This window comes from Poromitra crassiceps, assembly GCF_964638095.1.
Source record: "Poromitra crassiceps genome assembly, chromosome: 2".
Lineage (NCBI taxonomy): Eukaryota > Metazoa > Chordata > Actinopteri > Beryciformes > Melamphaidae > Poromitra > Poromitra crassiceps.
The window spans coordinates 119,275,901-119,301,104 of record NC_139624.1 but is presented as its reverse complement, the minus strand read 5'-3'; the positions used below and the strand labels follow the sequence as shown (position 1 = coordinate 119,301,104).

General features: G+C 43.4%; 1 protein-coding gene across 1 annotated transcript in view; it reads right to left on the bottom strand.

Annotated features, from left to right (window-relative positions):
* lancl2 (LanC lantibiotic synthetase component C-like 2 (bacterial)) overlaps positions 1 to 25,204 on the bottom strand; it is a 119,653-nt gene that overhangs the window by 7,361 nt on the left and 87,088 nt on the right. Inside the window, exon 6 of the mRNA XM_083658312.1 lies at positions 13,266 to 13,448. Coding sequence (XP_083514438.1) covers positions 13,266 to 13,448 — 183 coding nt within the window. The remainder of the gene's footprint in view (positions 1 to 13,265; positions 13,449 to 25,204) is intronic.

Below are 25,204 nucleotides of genomic sequence, written 5' to 3'. Positions count from 1 at the left end.
CCAGAACTGTACTCCAGACAGAAAGGACACAATTTCTCTCTTACACCTGTCTCCCTTGCTACAGACAGTAGCATGTGGGTGCTATAGTAGTATCTTACACCTGTCTCCCTTGCTACAGACAGTAGTATGTGGGTGCTACAGTAGTATCTTACACCTGTCTCCCTTGCTACAGACAGTAGTATGTGGGTGCTACAGTATCATCTCTTACACCTGTCTCCCTTGCTACAGACAGTAGTATGTGGGTGCTACAGTATCATCTCTTACACCTGTCTCCCTTGCTACAGACAGTAGTATGTGGGTGCTACAGTATTATCTTACACCTGTCTCCCTTGCTACAGACAGTAGTATGTGGGTGCTACAGTATCATCTCTTACACCTGTCTCCCTTGCTACAGACAGTAGTATGTGGGTGCTACAGTATCATCTCTTACACCTGCCTCCCTTGCTACAGACAGTAGTATGTGGGTGCTACAGTAGTATCTGGCCTCTTACACCTGCCTCCCTTGCTACAGACAGTGGTATGTGGGTGCTACAGTAGTATCTTACACCTGTCTCCCTTGCTACAGACAGTAGTATGTGGGTGCTACAGTAGTATCTTACACCTGTCTCCCTTGCTACAGACAGTAGTATGTGGGTGCTACAGTAGTATCTGGCCTCTCTTACACCGGTCTCCCTTGCTACAGACAGTAGTATGTGGGTGCTATAGTAGAATCTGGCCTCTCTTACACCGGTCTGCCTTGCTACAGACAGTAGTATGTGGGTGCGATAGTAGAATCTTACACCGGTCTCCCTTGCTACAGACAGTAGTATGTGGGTGCTACAGTAGTATCTTACACCGGTCTGCCTTGCTACAGACAGTAGTATGTGGGTGCTACAGTAGTATCTTACACCGGTCTGCCTTGCTACAGACAGTAGTATGTGGGTGCTATAGTAGAATCTTACACCGGTCTCCCTTGCTACAGACAGTAGTATGTGGGTGCTATAGTAGTATCTGGCCTCTCTTACACCGGTCTCCCTTGCTACAGACAGTAGTATGTGGGTGCTATAGTAGTATCTGGCCTCTCTTACACCGGTCTCCCTTGCTACAGACAGTAGTATGTGGGTGCTATAGTAGAATCTTACACCGGTCTCCCTTGCTACAGACAGTAGTATGTGGGTGCTACAGTAGTATCTTACACCGGTCTCCCTTGCTACAGACAGTAGTATGTGGGTGCTATAGTAGTATCTGGCCTCTCTTACACCGGTCTCCCTTGCTACAGACAGTAGTATGTGGGTGCTATAGTAGAATCTTACACCGGTCTCCCTTGCTACAGACAGTATGTGGGTGCTACAGTAGTATCTTACACCGGTCTGCCTTGCTACAGACAGTAGTATGTGGGTGCTATAGTAGTATCTTACACCGGTCTCCCTTGCTACAGAAAGTAGTATGTGGGAGCTATAGTAGTATCTGGCCTCTCTTACACCTGTCTCCCTTGCTACAGACAGTAGTATGTGGGAGCTATAGTAGTATCTGGCCTCTCTTACACCTGTCTCCCTTGCTACAGACAGTAGTATGTGGGTGCTATAGTAGTATCTTACACCTGTCTCCCTTGCTACAGACAGTAGTATGTGGGTGCTATAGTAGTATCTTACACCTGTCTCCCTTGCTACAGACAGTAGTAGTATGTGGGTGCTATAGTAGTATCTCACACCTGTCTGCCTTGCTACAGACAGTAGTATGTGGGTACTACAGTAGTATCTTACACCTGTATGCCTTGCTACAGACAGTAGTATGTGGGTACTACAGTAGTATCTTACACCTGTCTGCCTTGCTACAGACAGTAGTATGTGGGTGCTATAGTAGTATCTTACACCTGTCTCCCTTGCTACAGACAGTAGTAGTATGTGGGTGCTATAGTAGTATCTTACACCTGTCTGCCTTGCTACAGACAGTAGTATGTGGGTGCTACAGTAGTATCTGGCCTCTTACACCTGCCTCCCTTGCTACAGACAGTGGTATGTGGGTGCTACAGTAGTATCTTACACCTGTCTCCCTTGCTACAGACAGTAGTATGTGGGTGCTACAGTAGTATCTTACACCTGTCTCCCTTGCTACAGACAGTAGTATGTGGGTGCTACAGTAGTATCTGGCCTCTCTTACACCGGTCTCCCTTGCTACAGACAGTAGTATGTGGGTGCTATAGTAGAATCTGGCCTCTCTTACACCGGTCTGCCTTGCTACAGACAGTAGTATGTGGGTGCTATAGTAGAATCTTACACCGGTCTCCCTTGCTACAGACAGTAGTATGTGGGTGCTACAGTAGTATCTTACACCGGTCTGCCTTGCTACAGACAGTAGTATGTGGGTGCTACAGTAGTATCTTACACCGGTCTGCCTTGCTACAGACAGTAGTATGTGGGTGCTATAGTAGAATCTTACACCGGTCTCCCTTGCTACAGACAGTAGTATGTGGGTGCTATAGTAGTATCTGGCCTCTCTTACACCGGTCTCCCTTGCTACAGACAGTAGTATGTGGGTGCTATAGTAGTATCTGGCCTCTCTTACACCGGTCTCCCTTGCTACAGACAGTAGTATGTGGGTGCTATAGTAGAATCTTACACCGGTCTCCCTTGCTACAGACAGTAGTATGTGGGTGCTACAGTAGTATCTTACACCGGTCTCCCTTGCTACAGACAGTAGTATGTGGGTGCTATAGTAGTATCTGGCCTCTCTTACACCGGTCTCCCTTGCTACAGACAGTAGTATGTGGGTGCTATAGTAGAATCTTACACCGGTCTCCCTTGCTACAGACAGTATGTGGGTGCTACAGTAGTATCTTACACCGGTCTGCCTTGCTACAGACAGTAGTATGTGGGTGCTATAGTAGTATCTTACACCGGTCTCCCTTGCTACAGAAAGTAGTATGTGGGAGCTATAGTAGTATCTGGCCTCTCTTACACCTGTCTCCCTTGCTACAGACAGTAGTATGTGGGAGCTATAGTAGTATCTGGCCTCTCTTACACCTGTCTCCCTTGCTACAGACAGTAGTATGTGGGTGCTATAGTAGTATCTTACACCTGTCTCCCTTGCTACAGACAGTAGTATGTGGGTGCTATAGTAGTATCTTACACCTGTCTCCCTTGCTACAGACAGTAGTAGTATGTGGGTGCTATAGTAGTATCTCACACCTGTCTGCCTTGCTACAGACAGTAGTATGTGGGTACTACAGTAGTATCTTACACCTGTATGCCTTGCTACAGACAGTAGTATGTGGGTACTACAGTAGTATCTTACACCTGTCTGCCTTGCTACAGACAGTAGTATGTGGGTGCTATAGTAGTATCTTACACCTGTCTCCCTTGCTACAGACAGTAGTAGTATGTGGGTGCTATAGTAGTATCTTACACCTGTCTGCCTTGCTACAGACAGTAGTATGTGGGTACTACAGTAGTATCTGGCAGAGAAATCTACAAACGAGACTCACCGCCATTACTACCTCTAGGACATTGTGGCTCCATGCATCTAATTCCAGAACTGAGGGTGGCATGTTCAAATTACACCAGGGTCAAAAGTGGCACTAACCTGATGCGGTCAGATGGTTTGTTATACTGTACATATCCATCTGGGACGGCGTCTTTGGAAACTGTTTTGAAAAGGGCAGGCGCTTTAAAAAAAATATCTGGCAGCTGATTGGATGAACCAACTGTCTATCACAGGCTCGCTTCTCACTGTCGTCACACCTGAATCCCGCCCATAGCTGCCTCTGGACACCGATTGGTCTGGCCCACTGCTCAGATGGAGTTAAACCAATAGCTTGGAGTGCGGCAAGATCATGAATCCAGCTGCTTAACAAGGTTAAAGTAGCACAGCTGACACTTCCATTAGACGGAGCTAGGGCTCTACACAGGTTAGCAGAAGACAGCAGGTATCAATCCTGCAAGATTAATATGCTCCCCAATACCAAACATGTAGCAATACAGCTTACAAAAGACCTTGGATGGAATCTGAACTAATGGAATAAGCGTGGGGGGGCCTATATTTAGTCATGCTGCTATAGTAACCTTGTGAGGTGATTGCCATCTCGCACTGCAATAGCGTGATAAATCCATATTCTCTAATAGCTTGCTCATCTGTTCGCTCCAAGAAATGTAAGCATAGCTTAGCTAAAATTCTATTCTTGATATGTGATATATGTGATGTGATGAGACCATTAATTAAATGAGAAGAGAGAGAATCGACTCCAATCCTTCCTGCAATGCTAACAAATTCAGAAAATTGTCTTGAAAGCTTCAGCATAATGGCATAAGATGTTTGGTTGAGTACACCATCTGTTTTGGGTATGTGGTACAAGGCATAGAACACAAAGCATAACAGAGCATACATGGGTCACAGGCACAAATCGTGTCACAAATCTGTGCATTAGTGCCATATATATGAAATTTATGGCCACATTCTCCTGTAATTTTCTAAAAGAAAAGAAAAAAATAATAATCTGGCAGCATCATAAATACTTTAACTAGACATTTATAACTTAAAAGCTATTGAACTTCATTAAAGATGTGAGCTTATGAGAGACATGACCTTAAACTCTCAGGGAAAACACCAGGATCCGGACACTTCTGGGTTCCCCAGACGGCAAATGCTGTCAAACTGAACATTCAATGACTATGCAATGCTATCTTCTCCAAATGGCTTTCTGTTGGTTTTTCATCAAGACACAGGTTCATGTGGAGGTGGGAAACTTTCAGATCAGGGGTGGGCAACTGCCGGCCCACGGTACCAACCATGTCATGCTAGCTTGTCGTGAAGGGGGCTAAATAATGCTTCAAAGTTAGGCAAAATTTTGGCAAGGGAAAAAACTGGCACGGCCATTTTCAAAGGTGTCCCTTGACCTCTCATCTCAAGATATCTGAATGAGAATGGGTTCTATGGGTACCCACAAGTCTCCCCTTGACAGTTAAGTGAGAGATAAATGCATGCTTATTTGAAATGTCATGGAATAGGAGGGCAGTGTAGAAATGCACGACAAACATGAATATTAGTTGTTACACTTACTGTGTTAACTTTTGTACCATTATTGAATGATGATTTTTTTAGACTCAATTGCACTGAAATATTTGTATATCACTCAGGAATGTGAACGTTAAACTCATTAAATGAATGGAAGCATTACTAAATTAATTTGAATATGAAAAATATAAATGTTGGTATAATAAACTTTGATTAGCAGTATATATTCTGTCCTTTTCACCAAATTAGTAGCCCTAATTGGGTAATTGGCAGTGATGGGGTTACAGTAGGCTACTGGTGGAAGTGCCCTCTGGTAGTGAGAATTTTCTTATGGCCCTCTCTATCATCAATGTTGCCCATCCCCGATTCAGATGATTAAGTAATCAATGAGCTTTATCAACCTCTATTGGTGACCACAGCTTATTGTGGAGAGAAATAAGGTCACAACAGAGAGGAGTACGCTTGATAATTAGAACAGAGATCCAACAGAAACATGTAGTTAACAGCCAGAGATCAGTCTGATAACTAATGCCGCTAAGAACCTTGGGGTGATCCTTGACAACCAGCTGTCTTGCTCAGCCAACATAGCTGCGACAGCACGCTCCTGTAGGTTCTCTCTCTACAACATCCGCAAAATCCGTCCCTTTCTCAAAAGAGAAGCGACTCAACTCCTGGTCCAGTCACTTATCATCTCCCGCCTGGACTACTGCAACATGCTCCTGGCCGGCCTACCTGCCACCGACATCCGACCGCTTCAGCTCATTCAGAACGCTGCAGCCCGTCTGGTATTCAACCAACCCAAATTCTCTCATGTCACTCCCCTCTTCCAGGACCTCCACTGGCTTCCCATCTCGGCCCGCATCAAATTCAAGACACTGGTACTGGCCTACAGGGCAGTACACCAGTCAGCTCCCCTGTACCTGCAATCTATGGTCAGGTTACAAACCTCTTCTCTTCTTCTTCTAAACTCTTCTCGTCCCTGGCACCTCAATGGTGGAACGAGCTTCCACCTTCGGTCAGGACAGCTGAATCACTGCCGATCTTTCGGAAAAGACTAAAGACACACCTTTTCAGGCTCCATCTGGGCCCTTCTTGATCCAACTTCGTTCTCTCTCTTTCAAAAAAAATAAAAAAATACTAACCTAAACTTGTACCACTAACCTAAACTTGTACCACTGTTCCTTCAGAAGTTGTAGTTGTCATAGACTGTGCTCCATAGTTGATTGCTCTATTGCTGACAAAAATGTGTTATTGTAAGTCGCTTTGGATAAAAGCGTCTGCCAAATGACGTAATGTAATGTAATGTAGAGTGCACGTCTGCACCAAGACTTCCGCTTCCATTGTTGTCGACAGTCTGACGACGTCTCATAAGCTGCTATCTGTTTATAGAGATTAGCCGAAATGTCGTCTGGACGTAAAACACCTACAAAAAGTATCGATCGATCAACTCCAACTGTATTCTCGCAGGCCGCGGCACACGGAAGCGGAAGTCTTGCCGCCAACGTCCGCTCTACACCGGAAACCCCAAAATATCAGCCGTCTGTCCCAGAGTCATAGATGGATTATGACATGATGGGCCCCTGGGCCTGGATGCATAAAAGCCCCCCCCCCAACCCCAGCATACAATTAAAGCCAGATTAACTAATACCTTTTTTTACATCAAAAGTCTTACTAGTAGGCTACACGTGTTTTTGTTACCCAGGAAAGCAGCAGGGGGTAGCAGCAGATCGCACTCTCAACCCGCGTTTCTCCACCGCTGCGGGCTGTCTCTTCCCCCTCCCTTTTCCCTTCTTCTCTCATGGCTGAACAAAAACAAAATGGAAACTTCCGGGCAAAAATTTCAAACTAATGTCATTTAAAAAATGAAATAGCCTCACTGATGCACGTTGGAGGAGAAAAAGGTGTTTCAGCAAACATTGTATCAAAATACTCGTTTTGATGTTAAGATGACATAATTGTGGGGGCATGGTGGCGCAGTGGTAGCGCTGTCGCCTCATAGCTAGAAGGTCCTGGGTTCAATTCCCACCTGGGACGCTGTGAGCACTGAAGGAGTGCGTGCCTGTCCGCATGTCCTTGAGTGCCTACCGCCCAGGTGAGGGCCTTTCTGTGTGGAGTTTGCATGTTCTCCCTGTGCCCCCTGGGGGTTTCCTTCATATAGGAACCCCTCACCAAAACATGCAATATCCTGGTCGCTGAAGTGGTGCCTCCTCTGGTCGTTCGGGGCGCCTGTTTGGAGGGAGGGGAACTTGTTGGAATAGCGTGATCCTCCCACGTGCTATGTCCTACCGGTGAAGCTTCCCCTTTCAGGTGAAAAGAAGCGGCTGGCTACTGCCCATGTCTCGGAGGAAGCATGGAGCCAGTTTCGGCTCTCCCCAGATCGGCAGAGGATGGAGCAGCGACCAGGATAAATAAATTAGAATTAGCACTAATGGGGGATAAAAATGGGATGAAAAAATGTAAAAAATATATATATATATTACATAATTGTGAAACTGTGGCTTAAAGCATTACTAAAAATGTGAATGTTACAACGAGGGTTTTATTTTGAAAGAGCTAAAGAGGATGACCTACTTACATTTTGGCTGACTTGACTTGACGTCAATGTAAAGTAATTAAGTGTTAAGAAAGGCGAATTTCAGCCTGTGAGAATCACTGAATCTCTACTGACTCACGCTGAAAAAGGGGCAGCAACTCAGGAGGATGAGAAGCAAGGTCGGAAAATCATGCGTTGGACCACCGCCAAGATTTATATCTCCGTGGTGTGCAGAGCCGTCGCGTACAAACCCACCTAACTTGCAGGGTCGCTCTATCGGCTAAATGGCCCGGCTTGGAAACTTTTAGACTGAGGAAAATGGCACTAGTTTGTGGATATTAGTGGGATTTTTGGCCAGTCTAAAAGGGGTTTTAGACTAGTTCAAACTAGTGGCATTTTCTTCAGTCTAAAAGTTTCCAAGCCAGGCCGTTTAGCCGATAGAACAACCCTGCAAGTGAGGTGGGTTTTTACGTGGTGGCTCTGCTCCGTCTGGTGATATACAGTAAATCTTGGCGGTGGTCCAACCCATGATTTTACGACCTTGCTTCTTGTCCTCCTGAATTACCGGCCCTTTTCCAGCGTGAGTCAGTGAGGTTCAGTGATTCCTACAGCCTGAAATTCGACTTTCTTAACGGTTAATTATTTTACATTGACGGAATATGCCGAGAAAAAAAGCATCTCTCATGCACGAGTGCACCGCACAGCCCAGGCGCAGACAGCATCAAGTCAGCCAGAATGTAAGTAGATCATCTGCTTTAGCTCTTTCAAAAATAAAACCCTCATTGTAACGTTAAACATTTTGAGTCATGCTTTACAGCCATTTTATGTAATCTTAACATCACAACGAGTATTTTGATACAATCTTAACATCACAACGAGTATTTTGATACAATGCTGCTTCGTTTGTTGAAACACCTTTTTCTCCTCCAACGTGCATCAGTCAGGCTATGTACTTGTTTAAATTACATTAGTTTGACATTTTCACCCGGAAGTTTCCATTTTGGTTTGGGTGGCCTGACACATCGCCGTCGCCGTGAGAGGAGAAGGGAAAAGGGAGGGGGAAGAGACAGCCCGTTGCTTCATGCATCGCAGCAAAGGCGATGCTGCTGCTGCTACCCCCTGCTGCTTTCCTGGGTAACAAAAACACGTGTACTAGTGGGACTTTTGATGTAAAAAAGGGGCTTAAGACATACATTCACCTGCATCCAAACAGGATTTACAGCAAAGCCACCTGAACACTCTAAGCCAACAGCACAATAACAAGAAATAAATTCACCTGAAACACAGGCTCCAAAATTAACTTTTTTGTCCACCGGCCAAATGGCTAGTGAATTTTCAAATTTTACGCAGCAAAGGCGAAGCTGTTGCTGCTACCTCCTGCTGCTTTCCTGGCTAACAAAAACACGTGTACTAGTGGGACTTTTGATGTAAAAAAGGGGCTTAAGACATACATTCACCTGCATCCAAACAAGATTTACAGCAAAGCTACCTGAACACTCAAAGCCAACAGCACAATAACAAGAAATAAATTCACCTGAAAAACACAGGCTCCAAAATTAACTTTTTTGTCCACCGGCCAAATGGCTAGTGAATGTTCAAATTTTACCAGCCACTCAATAATTACCATTGATTTTTTTTGGCTGGTGAGTGAGCAAATCTACCAGCCACTTGCATATTTTACCAGCATTTGGCTGGTGCTAGCTGTCTCAATAACAAAGGATTTACAGTGCAGGTACACTCACTTAAAGCCAAAAGCACAATTACCCATTAATTGTCCATATAACATTTTTTCAAAAATAAATTGTTGGGGCCCTAAGGGATCATTTGGTCCCAGGCCCGGGCAAGATATGCGGTGGCCCTGCACAGATGCTCTGGGTTATGGGCCCCTGAGCTCTTGGGCCTGGTAGACCCGGTCGGTTACAACCCTGCCCAGAGTCTTATTAGTTGTCAGACTGACTGGGTGCCAAGATTGGTGAATAGGTAAAAGAGAATACAAGACTAATTGGACTAAAGACTAATTGGCTTGCTAGTGAATGTTAAAGGAACACTTCGCCCATTTTCAACCAGCTTTGTATCATTAGAACATCAGTAGTATATCAGAAAACTGTAAACGGTTTTGAAGTCTGTCATTTAATTTGACAGTTATTGAGTGTTAAAGTGTGGACCAGTGACATCACTGGTCCACACTAACTCAAATTAATAACTCATTAACTCAAATCAACTCTCAATAACTGTCAAACTATTCATCATTCATCTAGTTTGACTTAATAGAATAAAAATAGAAGCGTATAATGCAACAATGCACTTCATTTATTCTTTACATATTATTTAACCCACTTTAGATGCACTGAGAAAAATAGTATTTTGAATTGTACGAAAACTGCTGAAAGTTTTGTATTTTGATGCATGCACGAAATTGCCTCAAATTTAAGGACCCAACAGGGCACAGTTTGAGACATGGATCATTAAACCAGACGGACAAACCATCAAGATTAATGACTGGTACTGCTTGGCTGCTGTGGATTAACCTGCATTATTCCACTTCTATCACTCATGCACAGCGTTACTCTCTCTGGAGGCAGGTGGCATGTGAAACAAGGACACACAGACGGCGGGAGACACACATGCAGACAGTGGAACATAGCCCTATTTACCAACTTAAGAAAAAATACTAAAAAATATCAATATATCAAAAGAACTCCAATTTCTATTTGTGCACAAAATATATAAATTCAAGCAGTCTATTTTCAAAAACTTTCAAGGCGTTGATTTTTTACTCTTAAATTCAAACTTTCAAGGACCCATGGGAAATCTGTCATTCCCCATATAGACATACAAGACAAAAAGAGATTTACCATTTTTCACCTCTTTTCTTGCAAATGGGAAATGTACTGCATCCTTAAAATGCAGTGAATCAGAATGAGTTGTATTGCCACAGTATGCAATTTACATACGAGGAATTTGTCTTAGTGTCATCATGCAGCATATCGGTCATGTCAATATTCAGAGATAAAGAAATAGGAAAACAACAAAAAGACAATCACAACATCCAACGTCCAATATAACATCATCAGTATATAAAAGGGAGCTCGGGTTCTGTCTGTTTCTTTGTCCCACTGATGACATCATCAGTAATGTCATAAATTCACTCAAACACAAGGCTATAGTTCACTGATGATGTCACTGATGACATAATCAGTGATGTCATAAATTCAATCACACACACACACACACACACACTCATGTCAGGGATGTCCTACATAGGCATTATGACATCATTGTGACACTGATGATGTCATCAGTGACAGACACACACACACACGAGAGAGAGACTGAGGGAGAGGGAGAGAGGGGGAGAGAGACTGAGGGAGAGGAGACCCCCACTATTGATCTCTCCTCCCCCACTATTCCCCCACTATTCTAAAACATGGCACCAATTCTACTCCAAAGCATGACACCCATTCTATCCTCTCCCACTATTCCGCCACTATACTAAAGCATGGCACCCGTTCTACCCTAAAGCGTGGCACCCATTCTATCCTATATTTCCATATTTTTTTTATATATTTCTCTATCATATGATTGTTTGATGTGTTATTATTACTACTGTAATTTGCTACTGTTGTGTCAGCTAGCCCTCCTTTCCCTGTTCTCTCCATATACCCTTTCATACTACCCTGCTCTCTTAAATTTGAGTTACAGTCTAAGCAGTGCACGATGTAGTTAGCAAGAGTAAAGTTCTGGTAGAAGAAGCAGCTGTAATGACGAGTGAAGCCCAGCTGCAAAGCTTGGTGGTGGTGGTGGTGGTGTGGGGGCTCATGTCAGTGTGGGGAGTTCAGGTGGGTTCAGGAGGAGGTAGGGGGGTTTGTGGGGGGTGTTGGTAAGGTCCTTGGTGGAAGGGGCTTATGGGCCTTGTTTGTGAGGCTGATGGCAGTTGGGAAGAAACACTGCCAACAGCCAAACACATGTGGTCATGCAGAGCCTTACCACAATGGGTCACTGTTGTACATGTCTTTGTTAATGGAGAGGTGGAGTTGCATAAGGGCTGGTGAGCTCAGCTGTATGCATGTCACTGCGTTACAGCAACAGAGGAGATGTGGGCAAAATTGCATATTTTTAATAATTTAATAATACAGTAATTTGCAGGATGGACAACACCATCTTTATTTGCCACAAAGCAGCGGTTTTTAAGACATAGTGACACGGGTTGGTGAAAGGGCTAACAAGTAGAAATGAAACCATGGAATTGCACATTCTTTCATATTACGTAAGTTTAGATGTTTAGATGAAGAATGCACACAATATAACAACAGCTTCAGGATCACTAAATACTTATCATTTGTTAGCAAACTAAGCTTTTTCATGGCAAACAAAGCTTGTTCACCAACTTTCAGGGTGATTTTCTCTGAATGCAATCTGGGAACCCACCAGTCTATTTCGGCACAGAGAGCATATAGACAGCTGCATCCTACCCCCAATTATTATTGCCATTATTACTATTATTTGTTGTACTGTTATTTATGTTCCACTTGGGCATAAAAATGAGTTCCAAAAATGTTGTAAACATCTTTTTCCTATATTCTTTAAGATGTTTTTTTTTTTATCATGATTTCCTTCTGCCTGGAACTGCAGGGTTCTCCTCTGACAGCTCCTCACTCGCCTCAACAGGCAGCCAGATTGCGGGAGCTCCACCCCCAGCTGATTCGTGTGGTGGAGCTGCAGTTAGAGAATTTTAGCAAAATGCTTGGACCATCTGTGAAAAAATTTACTACCAATAGCTTTCTTCACCAATGTGTTCTTATAGGTGTCTAGAATCACCTCTCAATTAGTGCAAACCCAAATCCTCGTGGAAAATCCTGGAGAGCCAATCAAAGTTAAGGTGCCCCGAGGGCTTGGGTGAAAAATATGATAAAAATTAAAAGTCTAAAATGAACTTGTGGGGTGTCTAACTAGGGGTTTTCAGGGGTGCTGAATCCATTCCAAACATTATTTTTGAGTAAAAATGTCTCCTTGACCATATGATATTGGTATATTGGTTATTGTTATGTAAAGCACAGTGTATAATCAGCCAGGATTTTCCACGAGGATTTGGGTTTGCACTAATTGAGAGGTGATTCTAGACACCTATAAGAACACATTGGTGAAGAAAGCTATTGGTAGTAAATTTTTTCACAGATGGTCCAAGCATTTTGCTAAAATTCTCTAACTATGCGCAGCAATTGTGCAGCACGGCCAAATTGCGCCTCCCCTCAAGTTGCCTCACGCCCACAGTTTGAAACCTACTTGTTACCGAAAACAACAGTCCCTGTCACAAGACTTTTGACAGTCTTAACATGCTGTGAAGGAGTGACAGACGTTGCAGAGGTTTTCAAAGTGGGAGGCGGGCCTCCCCAGGGGGCCTCCAAACAGTTTCAGTTGTTGTTGGCGAGGCTCAGTGAATGAAAGACAGTTATTTCATTAGTTATCAAAAGGAGATCACATAGAACAGCCTAAATGTGTGTGATTTGGTTAAAGAGATAGTTCAGAGCAATATCAGGTTATCGTGTCTCAATTGTTGAGTGTCTATGGGATCAAATAACAATCACAATCGTATAAGCATCCAGGAATTTAGCAAAACTAGAGTAAGCAAGTAAACTAGGGGCGGCGGGGGGGCTTTGTCCCCAAGCTTTGTCTGAAGGGAGGCCCACAGTCTCAGACTTTGAAAACCCCTGACATAGTGTGAGTCATGTGACCCCAGCCTCACCTTATGAGCCATGAGCAGCATGTGTATGACGCCGGGCGCACCGTGGCACCAGTGGACCAGACGGTCCGACTCGTTGCTCAGAGACGACGGGAAGTTCCCCGAGCGGAACCTCTTGTGGCGCACGTAGTCGATGCTCGGGCGCACCAGCTCTGACAACACGTCTGGCTGTACGTTCGCTCCTGGCTGGAGAGAGGGAGAGAGAGACAGAGAGAGAAAGACAGGAGGGAGAGAAGGAGTGAGTGAGTGAGAGAGAGAGAGAGAGACACACACACACACACACACACACACACACACACACACACACACACAGACAGAGAGAGAGAGGGGGAGAGAAGGAGGGAGTGAGAGAGAGACAGATAGGGGGAGAGAAGGAGGGAGTGAGAGACAGAGAGGGGGAGAGGAGGGAGTGAGAGAGAGACAGAGAGAGAGGGTGGGGAGAAGAGGGAGTGAGAGAGAGACAGAGAGAGAGAAAGAGGGGGAGAGGAGGAAGTGAGAGAGAGAGAAAGAGAGAGAGGGAGAAAATGAGAGGGAGGGAGAGGGAGAGAGAGAGAGAGAGAGAGAGAGAGAGAGAGAGTGTGAGATCGGGTTTAGTTTAATTACTACTGCCTGTTATATGTATAACATATATATGCAGGGTTGGGGAGTACCAGAATACATATATTTAAAATACAGTATTTAAAATACAAAATATGAATAACTGTATTCCATTACAGTTACAGTTTAAATTGGTGGTATTTTGAATATAGTTACTGTCTTTAAAAATAGATTACTTTAAGGGATTAATTTACTTGTTTTGTTTGCTCTAAAATTAATTTGAGGCACACATTTCCCATAAACAGACCTACTACCTACTAGGGGTGGGGGAAAAAATCGATACACCATAGTATCGCGATGTTTTGCCTGACGATATTTGGACGCCAAGTATCGATATTGCAAAAAAAAAAAAAAAAAAAAAAAAAAAATTGCAGGCCATGCCAGGCCACCGGGCTACTATAAACTTTAGTTCCAAGGCCAGCAGTAAACAAACGGTAGCATATTTTCATTTTGTTTTAACAGTAACAGTTTAGTCATAACAGTAATTTACAAATTCCCCAGTTACTGAATGGGCTGCACAAGATGTTTTGTGTAATGCCTGGTTCAGACTACACGAATTCAGCCCGATAATAGACCGATTTGGTCGTGCGCGACAGATTTTCAGCGTCGGGCCCGAATATGACCGTCGGGGACGACGATCGGCCGTCTTCACCTCTTGTAGTGTGACAGAATCAAAGACCAGCGTCGGGACCAGTCGGGACGTCTAGGACGCCTCACGACGCCCTGATGAAAAGACTGGCATGTCAGTCTTTTGGACATGGTTTCGCCTAGTGTGACACCCCGGAAGACAGGTATCAGGTCCTGGGGAGGCCGCTCCCCGCTCGATACAGATTTCACCCGCTCGCACTCACCGCTCCGCTCCGCTCAAACGAATAAAAGAGATAAAAAGGCCAGGGTGTTTTAATTTGCGTTTAAACGCCTGGGCAATGGCAATGGGCATTGCTCACTACAAATAACATGAGCTCAGCAGAGTCGGCTGCATGTTCGTTTCTCTTCCTTCTCGTCTCGCAGCAGCTGGCAAGAAAATAGTGGGCGTGCACGAAGTAAGCCAAGTCTTATTGGAGGCTGGAGCGGACATCACAGTGCATCACAGTAGAGCCTGTCACTCATCCAAATAACGTTAATTCTGCAAGGGATATATATAGCACCTGGATTACATACATGTTTCACATAGGGTTGTGTTTGGATTTCAATGTTTTATTTTGCCCAATATTGAAATGTTTTACAATTGCATGTTGTGCTAACATAAACATTATTTCTATCTACCACTTTAGCCTATTTAGGCTGATTTGGTTGCTATTTCTTGTCAATGTATTGGCCTCAATGCATCCTGGGAGATTTCGTTCACAGGTCCGCCTCCCCGACGACCTGTGAACTCGCTGACGACAGCAGACGACGTGATGACGGTGGCATACGATGCTCTGTCGGTGTTAAGCGAGAATACACTTGTAGTGTGGCCAGTCTCCCGACCAAGACATGTCACGAATTTATGGCAGTATGATGGCCTCGTCTGACATGGTGACATCGTGAACGACAAAAAATATCGTGTAGTCTGATCCTGGCATAAGTGAAGTTGCATTGTTCAAAAACTACCTAAGTACAGTAGTCCACACACACATCCAGTTAAGGTGGACTGTAAGTAGACTGTAACAAACAGTTCAGTTTGTCAGGTGCATGCAACTATGACATGACTTTATGAAAGTTGTTGGTCTGTCTACTTGACAATGTTGCTGCAATAAAATGGTTGAAGTCAGATGTACAGACTGAAAAATTGTTCTTATATAAACCAGATGTTGACAAAGTATTCCTTTGGTGACATCATTTGCAGTTGAAAAAGTAAGAAATCGTAATATATCGCAATATCGCAATATTCAATATATCGCAATATTGGCGATATCGCAATATCGCAATACTATCGTATCGTGACTCAAGTATCGTTTTAGTATCATATCGTGGGCATCTGGTGATTCCCACCCCTACTACCTACCACACACCACAAGACAATGGCAATGTCAGAGCAGATACACAGCTAGGACTCTGTCAGGAATGCGTTTCTGACATGAAAATATAAAGAACATTTGATAGGACATTGCATTGCCCTCACATTTGCATACATTCAGAGTGACCCAGACAAATGCAAGACGATTTTGAAGTATTCCAAAAGTAATCCAAAGTATTCAGAATGTGTTACCGTACTTAACTTGAGCAATCTAATGGAATATGTTTTAAAATGACACGTTAGGGCATGTATTCAGTCATCTGTAGTGACATACCTTTTAAAAGTAACCCTCCCAACACTGTTCATATGTATAACATGACCTCATTTGACTCTATACTGCTTTGGCTTCATGCCAATAAAGCAGATTTGGAATTGTAATGAACTGAGAGAGAAGGTAGTAGAGGGAGAAATAAGAGAAGGAGATCATTTGATTTGATTTGATTTGATTTGATTTGGGATAAAGAATAACAAAATCCAAGGGATGACATGCAAAAGTGTCAACACTTATTTCCATCATAGTCCAAGATTGATTTGAATGTAGCCATCTAAAGCTCTCCACGCACTGGGAGCGGCTGACGCTGGCATTTTGTCTAATGTAGTCAGAATCATCAACAGACGCTAGCTCAGGAAGTACAAACTGCATCAGGAGCTGCTGATCCAGTTCTACACTGCCATCATCCAGTCCATCACTGTCTGATTTGGGTCTGCCAACAAACAGAACAAGCACAGACTGCAACGGACGGTCAGGACTGCAGAAAAAATCATCGCTGCCAACCTGCCCTCCATCCAGGAAAGATCCTCAAAGACCCATCTCACCCTGGACATGACCTGTTGGAACTCCTCCACTCTGGTAGGCGGTATAGACTACCGTACACCAAAACAACCAGACATAAGAACAGTTTCTTTCCACAGGCCATCACTCTGATGAACACTTAAACCAGTCACTTCACTTGGTCAGTTCATTCAAACACTTCGCTGTACACTTGAATCACTTTACCTGTTGCACATACAGTACATCATGCACATAACCCCCCCGACACACACACACACACAGACACACACACACACACACACAAACAAAGGACGTGTTTCCCATACATAAAGGAATTTATGGCGCACCGCCACAAAAGGATTTTGACCACCACAAAAAGATGTTGACCAAAAAAAAATGTTTTTCTTTTTTTTACAGTGCACCTGAACGCAACATGCAAGATACCCGCTGAATAAGTGTCCAAATGTTCATGTCATTCTGGCCAATACTTCTGTTATAGAATTTCAGTCTGGAATATGGAATATCTTTCAATAATCTATGATTTAGCTGCTAAATTGTCAAATACCGCCATCTGCTCGCTACCCAGGCACTTATGTATGTACTTAACCTAACTAACTTAACCTAACTTAACTATCCGGTGTGCACAACATTGTCAGCCTAAACTCCGGCTGACACCCCAAAAACCTACAGAAAAATGTATATTGTTTGTTTATTAACTGGCCCCTCGCCTTCTATCATTTCACGAAAGTGGCCCCCGGGCAAAGCAAGTTGAGTATCCCTGACCTATAGGGAGACATTTAGTTTGTCATTGTAAACCCACAGCACAGTAATGATGACATGTTCTTCATAGATCTAGCCTTTTAATTTTGCTCTTAAGCTTTCTCAAAGTACACCAAATTCATGCATTTTACTTTAAAATGTTTAAAAAAAACATGCCCCCGCACCCCCCCAGGGGGTCTGCGGTCCCCCACCACAAATACTCAAAATCCTGTGGGAAACACTGAAGGTGAAACATGTTAACTGTGCAATAACTCTCAAAGCTGTCTCAATAACTCAATAACTGTGCAATTAAGCTTTCCTTATAGATTGATAGACTGTGCGATATCTGACTTACAGCCTTGTTTACAATATAGTGTGGTTTACATATACTTAAGACGGTACATAGGTTTATAATCCATATTTAACCAGGTTGCTCCCATAGAGATCAAGGATCTCTTTGACGAGGGAGACCTGGACAAGACAGCCGCATAAAAAACCTGTCAACAACAGGAACATAGAGCAGTGAAGACAATGAAGTGCTGAAAAAATTTAAATAGCCTACCTACAGACGGACACATGCAGTGTGCTATAGGAGCATAAATTGACGCACGTCAAATGAGGCGCATCAATCAACGCTTTCAGTGCATTCAGGGCTTTAGGTTGTGTTCACACATGGCGTTTTATCCCCAACCGCCAGCACTCTTTTCTCATTAAAAGCAAGTGGTGGCAACTAAGGTGCACAAAAGCGCTGTAAACTGCATTTTTGTGTTTGTTTTCCACAGAGCGGAGCACATTCAAAAGTTGAGAATTTTTCTACTTTTCAGAAAACCGCTGGGTGACTGGGGCTGTGAATCTTTCCTGGCTTCATGATTCGATTATGATTAATCTGTCAACGATTCGATTGCACGATGCATCACGATACAGCTCAAAGTATTGCAGCTCCACGTATCAAATCCTCAATTTTCTATATTATTACTGCACATGGCTACTTTTTCATCAATTAATACAAGCAGTCAGATAAATATCAACTCCCTTTTTGACTTAGAAAGTGCTTTAAAATCTGAATATCTGCATACATTTAAACAAACAATTCAGCGATTATCTGTCAACAATCCGATTCTGCATCGCGACACCTCCGCATCGCGATGCATCGATTAAACTATTAATTTTGACACCCCTATGGGTGACTGGTGGCATTCTTTGTGTATATTTAGAGCTATATTCACCTTATTCTTTGCCCATACAAGGACACTTCTGCATGACATCATTTTGTAATCGTCTTTCCGGTTTTAGATACGGAAGCAGATTACGCCTACCGTAGTCATTTTTAGACTTGCCAAAAAGCTGTTTTCAAGCAAAAAAAAAAAAACTGTTTTAAAGTTTTAATATTTTTCGGGTGAGAACGTAACATGTGACCAGTTTATCAGAATAAGCCTATTTGGAAATATTTAACAAGCAGCGAGGTCCGGGAGCGCTGGCTGTGCTGACACCGGTTGGACTAGCTATCTGTCAAACCCTACTGTAGTTAGGCTACTGGCAGTGAGAAAACACTGTCGACGTGCTTTTGTAACTAACGTTAAATGTCGACCGGGTACAGCCATCAGCTCCTCGCAGCAGTAATGCTATGAACATGTAACTGAAGTTGGCCGCAGTGTAGCTTAAAGGAGAACTTACCTCCAAAACACTTTTTTTCAGCTTTTAACCAATATATATGACTTTGGGGGTGATGTGTGAAGAATTCTGGTCAGAATTTCCACATTTGACACCAAACTGTTGCCATTTTACCATTTGTATCATTTTTCAGCAGCATACCTGGCATAAGCGCCCTCTAAGGGTGGAACACTGCTTTTTTTTGTGCCCTCAAATGAATGGGATATTTGGTACAACCTGACGTCACGGTGGGTTTAGCGCGTGCATCTGGTGCATCTCCAAAGCCTATACAACTAGGCAAGATGGAAAAACCTTACTTAGTATCAGGCTCCAGAGGGCTCTAACTGAAGTAAAAAAAAATCTGTTTGCTCTTAAAATACTGAACCAAACGTCGTCAAAGTTGGCACATGTCTTAATTATAGTTAGTTTCCCGCTGAATGTGTCATTACTTTATTAATATCTTACCTGGATAAGCTCGAATGATGATGTTTATATTATCAGTCCGAGTTGGAAGCACTGTCTCCAGCCCAGGCAGGCGGGAGAGAGTCGTACTGTAAACCTCATGCACGAGCCCCAAGCTCCGGGGGCGCGCGCAGCAGCAGCTGGGCTCTCTGTGCTCTGAGAGCAAAGAGAGCACAGTCTGACATTTCCGCAAACAAATCTCATCGCAGTTTAGCGCATATGTAAAATATAACGCTATACTACGACGTGACAAAGCTTCTCTAAACATATCGGCTAATATAATATCGTCACTGTGTACAAGCAACGCCAACTTTTGAGGAAATGAAGTCAGCAGAGCAGAGCGACTGGCTCTGTCTGTGTGTGTGTGCTCCTCGGGGGGATTTGCATGGGAACAGTCTGACATTTCCGCAAACAAATCTCGTCGACAAATTAGCGCACATGTAAAATATAACGCTATACTACGACGTGACAACGCTGCTCTTAACACATTGGCTATAATATATTTCCCTGCATCCCTCCTACTGAGATTATATCGGTATTGAGTTTGGACAGACTGAATCGGCTGACTGAGGAGGAGAAGAGCTCTGCCCTGCTCTGCCCTGCACTGCACTGCCTGAGAGGAAAAATCAGAGGTGCTGTAACTTTTAACAAGAATCACGAAAAGCCCCAAAACGCAAATTAAAAACGGATTTCATTGCACGGTTTATCTCTAGTTAGACGAGGGAATGACGTGGAGAAATCTTGCATTGTGATTTACATGAGCGTGAGAGCGGGGCGTTTGTGTGACTATTGTGCTGTGCTGCGCTCTCGCATCACTAATCTCACGTAGTAGGACAAGACGCCGCACACACACATGGGACAAAAATAATTAAATTTCTAGTTCGCCACTGAATGGCCAAATTGATATAACTTTCAACCATTTTAAGCAACGCTGTTTCCATACAGACCACCAGCGTTGGCTAGTTGTTGATATTTATAAAGATATTGCCCCTCTCAAATAAATTATTTTTGAGGCGGTAGGCAAACTGTAATGGCGTCGATTTCCGAAAAAAAATCTTGACTTGAACACAGCCAAAGAGTCTAGTATAAACAAGAGTATATGTCATTTCTTGGTTTTTTCCATAGGTATTTTCAAATCACTGTTCTGATACATATCTAGGGGGTAAGTCCTCCTTTAATTCTGAATGTTGCCAAACTTCATTCATTATTATAGTGACGTTTTGTTTTGAAATTGGCTGCCAACTAGCGCTGAACCGGAAGAACAAATACAATTGCGTGTAACCCGGAAGAGAGAAAAAGTGGGCGTGGTGAATAAGGTGAATACATTATACAGTTTATGTACACATACAACCGTCCCATGCACACACACACACACACACACACACACACACACATGGGTACAGGTGTGTGTGCCAGATTGGAGAGGTGACGAGGTCAAATTGAATACAGGCCTTCAATGTTCTAATGAGCACTTCAACAGACCACAGCAGCTGTTGCTCCCACTGTGCTACACACGCAGGCATGCACACACCATAGGCACACACACACACACACATACCATATGCACGCACGCACGCACACGCACACACACACACACACACACACACACACACACACACACACACACAGAGCAGCTCAAATGTTTATCAAGCCATAATAAGGATGAGCTGTAGGGCAGGGTATTGGCAAAGACCTCACGATAGGATACATGTCACGATACATGGGTCATGATACGGATTGTATCACGATAGATTGCGATACAATACATATTGCGATATATTGCAATACTGTACATAATTGACTGAAAATAAAAAAATAGAGCTGAAAATACAACTCGCTGTGTACCACCCAGGTAGTGTAATAATATGTACATCACTTTATATTGATAACTTAGTGGACAAATTGAGTCAAAACTACTGAGTGTTGAGTGTGTTACTGAACGCACTGACATAAAAAGTATTCTTATTGTGTCACTCAACAGACAGCTGTGCAAAAAATCGATATGGCGATATATCACGATATTTTTCGGAGATATCGATACAGTATTGCGGGGAAAAATATCACGATATATTGCCGTATCGATATTATTGCACAGCGCTAGTGAGCAGCAGTGTGGCTGTAAGCACGTTATTAGCAAGTTGCAAAATACAGTAAACAACTTGTGAAGTAATCGTGCGTTTCTCATGTTTCACACAGTGCTAATTCACATGTGAAACACTTCAGCATGAAAGCATGTAGTGAGGTCATACAGCCACATACAGCCAGTCTATGCAAGATTTTCACTTTAATGTGCTGAGTAATGGGCTTGACAGGAAAGGATTCAATTATATTTGTTAATACTACATTACCGTACATATAATTATATAAGATGATAAATCGTTCGGTTCAGTGACCTCACTATTAGTGAGGCCTCGAGGGCCCCTGAACTCCTTCCTTTTTTTTCTCCAAGTCTATTGTTACTGCTTTTTGAATGGCAATGTATGTTTCATTATTACTTTAGTTTCTACCAGTAGTGTGCAGCCCTTTTGCTGTTTTTGTTGTTGTGACGTGTGTTTTTCTGTTTATTTTTTAAATCCCTATTATTTATGTCTATGGTTTAAATAAAACATATTAATCACATACATTTTTAATATAAGAAAGCATTTTTATATTGTAGTATACTGTACATACACACACAAATACATACATACATGTGTGTGTGTGTGTGTGTGTGTGTGTGTGTGTGTGTGTGTGTGTGTGTGTGTGTGTGTGTGTGTGTGTGTGTGTGTGTGTGTGCGCGTGTGTGTGCGTGTGTGTGTAGCATTAGGCTATAAATAGTACATTTTCAATCTTGTCGGTTGTTGCGGTTGTCAGTGGGGGGGGGGGTCATTTTTGCCATCCCTAATAGATAGATAGATATATAAAACCACTGTGGTATTAATTTCATAGTGTGATGGTGTCAGCACTGAGTAACCCCAAGAGCTAACTGGGGGTCAGTAGGCTAAGGCCTTGGCCACACTGATCCTTCAGAAAATGGACAGAATTATTGAACGGACAGATGTCTGTCCGATGCATGAGAACTGAGTCTACGTCAAACCCCTCGCCGAAAGCGCCGGGGCTGCTCCGCGGCCGGCGAGCCTGCCTGCGCAGCCTGCGTGCAGCTCCTTGGAAATGTGACTCGATGCAAATGACATGAACAGCGCGAGTATAATATAATGTAGATCATGTGCAGATAACTGGAGAGAAGTATACATGTATGCACTACATTCTCCCCTTGGACTAACTTCTAGTCACTGAAATCCTAGTGAAATCACACAATTTTACTCATTTTGGGTGTTTGATTTGTATTTATCATGGATCTTTGGTGGCTCACTGGAGCAGTCAGTGTCTGCTCAGTCTAACCTTAATTTGGAGCTAGGCTAATTAGCCAATTGATTTGTTTGTTCTCAGTCAATAGTCGTCTAAATTAACCACAACACGGGGACAATTTTGTAAGTATTGAATGCAATGCTTGAGGCCAAAGTGCTTGGCTGTAAAGTAATGTGTTTCACACAACATTAATAATCATGTGTTGAAGTCTTAAAGTGGGTCTTAAGAGTAGGGATGGGTACCGAGACCCGGTATCAAACGGGCCCCGGGGCCGTATTTCGGGATACCGGAGGATCAATAAGCTTTCACGTTAACGGTTCTCTTATCGGTACTGTCTGGAGTGGAGAAATTAAGAAAATAGATTTCCTCTATAGGCTATATAATTGCTAAATAAACGTTACGTTATCTTGCACATTTTATCTCACCAACTCCGTAAGACAGGCTTATGATGTGTTTTTTGCGATTTCCGAACGAGAAAAGGGATAATCTTTTCTGCGTTGCTCTCTGTCAAACGAGAGAGACACACAGCTGCTGCTGCCTGCAGCCGAGATGAGAGGAGTGGAGTGAGGACTGAGAGAGGGGAGGGGCTGCTGGGCGTGCCTTACAGCACACACCACACATGCAGGGAACGGGGAAGGCAGGCAGGCAGATGGACAATAGACATGCAACTGAGCACAGAACACGTTAAGAATGGCTGAAAGAACGAAGCGGTCTAAAGTATGGTTGTACTTCACTCGAGTCGATGGTGACAATTCACGTTGTCACAAGTGCAATAAAACCTTTGCTAGTAAATGTGGAAACACAAGCAATTTGTCTAAACACTTGGCCAAAGTGCATCACATTCAAACGGAGAAATGCACCGTTTTTGACAAGCTAGCTCGCCCTCCATCATCTCCTGTCAATGATGCCACGGCTGCTGTTACCCAGTCTACCTCATCAGGTAACTATAATGTGAACGTGGTAATGATTAAGACAAGAGTAGTAAAACATTTCCCAACTGTTTGGGTGTGTTAATCATCATAAATCCAGTCTGATATAAATCGTCAGGTGACGGTCATCATCTCAGTTGTCTTTCAGACATTTTACTTTCAGAGCAGGAGGGGGATATTTAGTGATTTGGGGGGAAGTGCAGCAGACAGATACTGTCTTGCTTTATTTTTATTATGCTTTCAGTTTCCCTAGCTGAATGTTGGTACTGTATTTGGCACAGTGTGGTAGAAGGATATTTTAGGTTTAGTTTGCTACTCGTGTGAGGAAATAAAGCAATTTCTATTCCTAATTTGTCTCTTTTCCCCCCCCTTTCTCCTCTTAAAACTAACAAAAAGAACCGACAACAACCAGTCCCATTTGTTTCTGGGTTTTTTCTCTTAAAAATAACAAAAAGTACCGATAAGAGTACCGTTAAAGTACCGGATCGATAAGGAGTATCGATAAGAGTACTAGTATCGTTAATTCCTTAACGATACCCATCCCTACTTAAGAGTCAATACTGATGTATCGGTCTTACCCCTAATTCGAAGCACTGCGACTCTTCGTCTGTCCAGTCACAGCCAGGAGGACAGTAAAGACAGTCACCTACTTAAAGGATGGCTTTACTGATTTTCAACCAGATTTGTATCATTACAATGTCAGTAGTATGATTAGATGGGCAGCCTTTACCTCCCCTCACTCAACCCTCTTGGCTCTACTCCCTTACCATTCACATTTTTAGTACACCACTCCGACGCGTTTTACGTCACGACCGCGTCAGAGCGGTGTACCACACATGCGGAAGAGCTGTCGATTGGAACTACAACTCTTTTGTGTGTGTGCCGCCTCTAGGGGGCCTCCACGCGCCTCCACAGGTCTGAAATCAAAACACTCCGTCAGCCATCTTTTCTGCCCTGCATCGACTGCTAGCTAACTTAGCTCACCATGGCTCAACCATGGCTGAAGGAAATATTCCTGCTGAAATTGAAGAGTTTGATATGGATGAAGATGATTTCAAAGGGGGGTTAATAATCTCTGACATTCAGCGCTACTTGACGCAATATGAGCCAGACTAACAGTGCAGAGGAATTGCGCCGTATGGAAGGAGAGGCAGTTGAGCAGGCCACCGGAGACGAACCACAGCCCGGCCCCGAGGCTGCCCGTCCTGGGGACAAATTCTGCATTGTGCCGCTGCCGCAAATGTGCTCCGATGGATCGCTCTGCTACAACGAGAGGCCAATTTCTTCTTGAAGAAGTCGCTGAATATACCGAGGAACGAGGCCAAGGCCAGCAGCATCGAGTAAGTAATAGCAGAACGTGTAATAATACATTACTATACTGTTTTGGTCTGAGAAGAGTGAATAAATTAAATAATTATGTGATGAT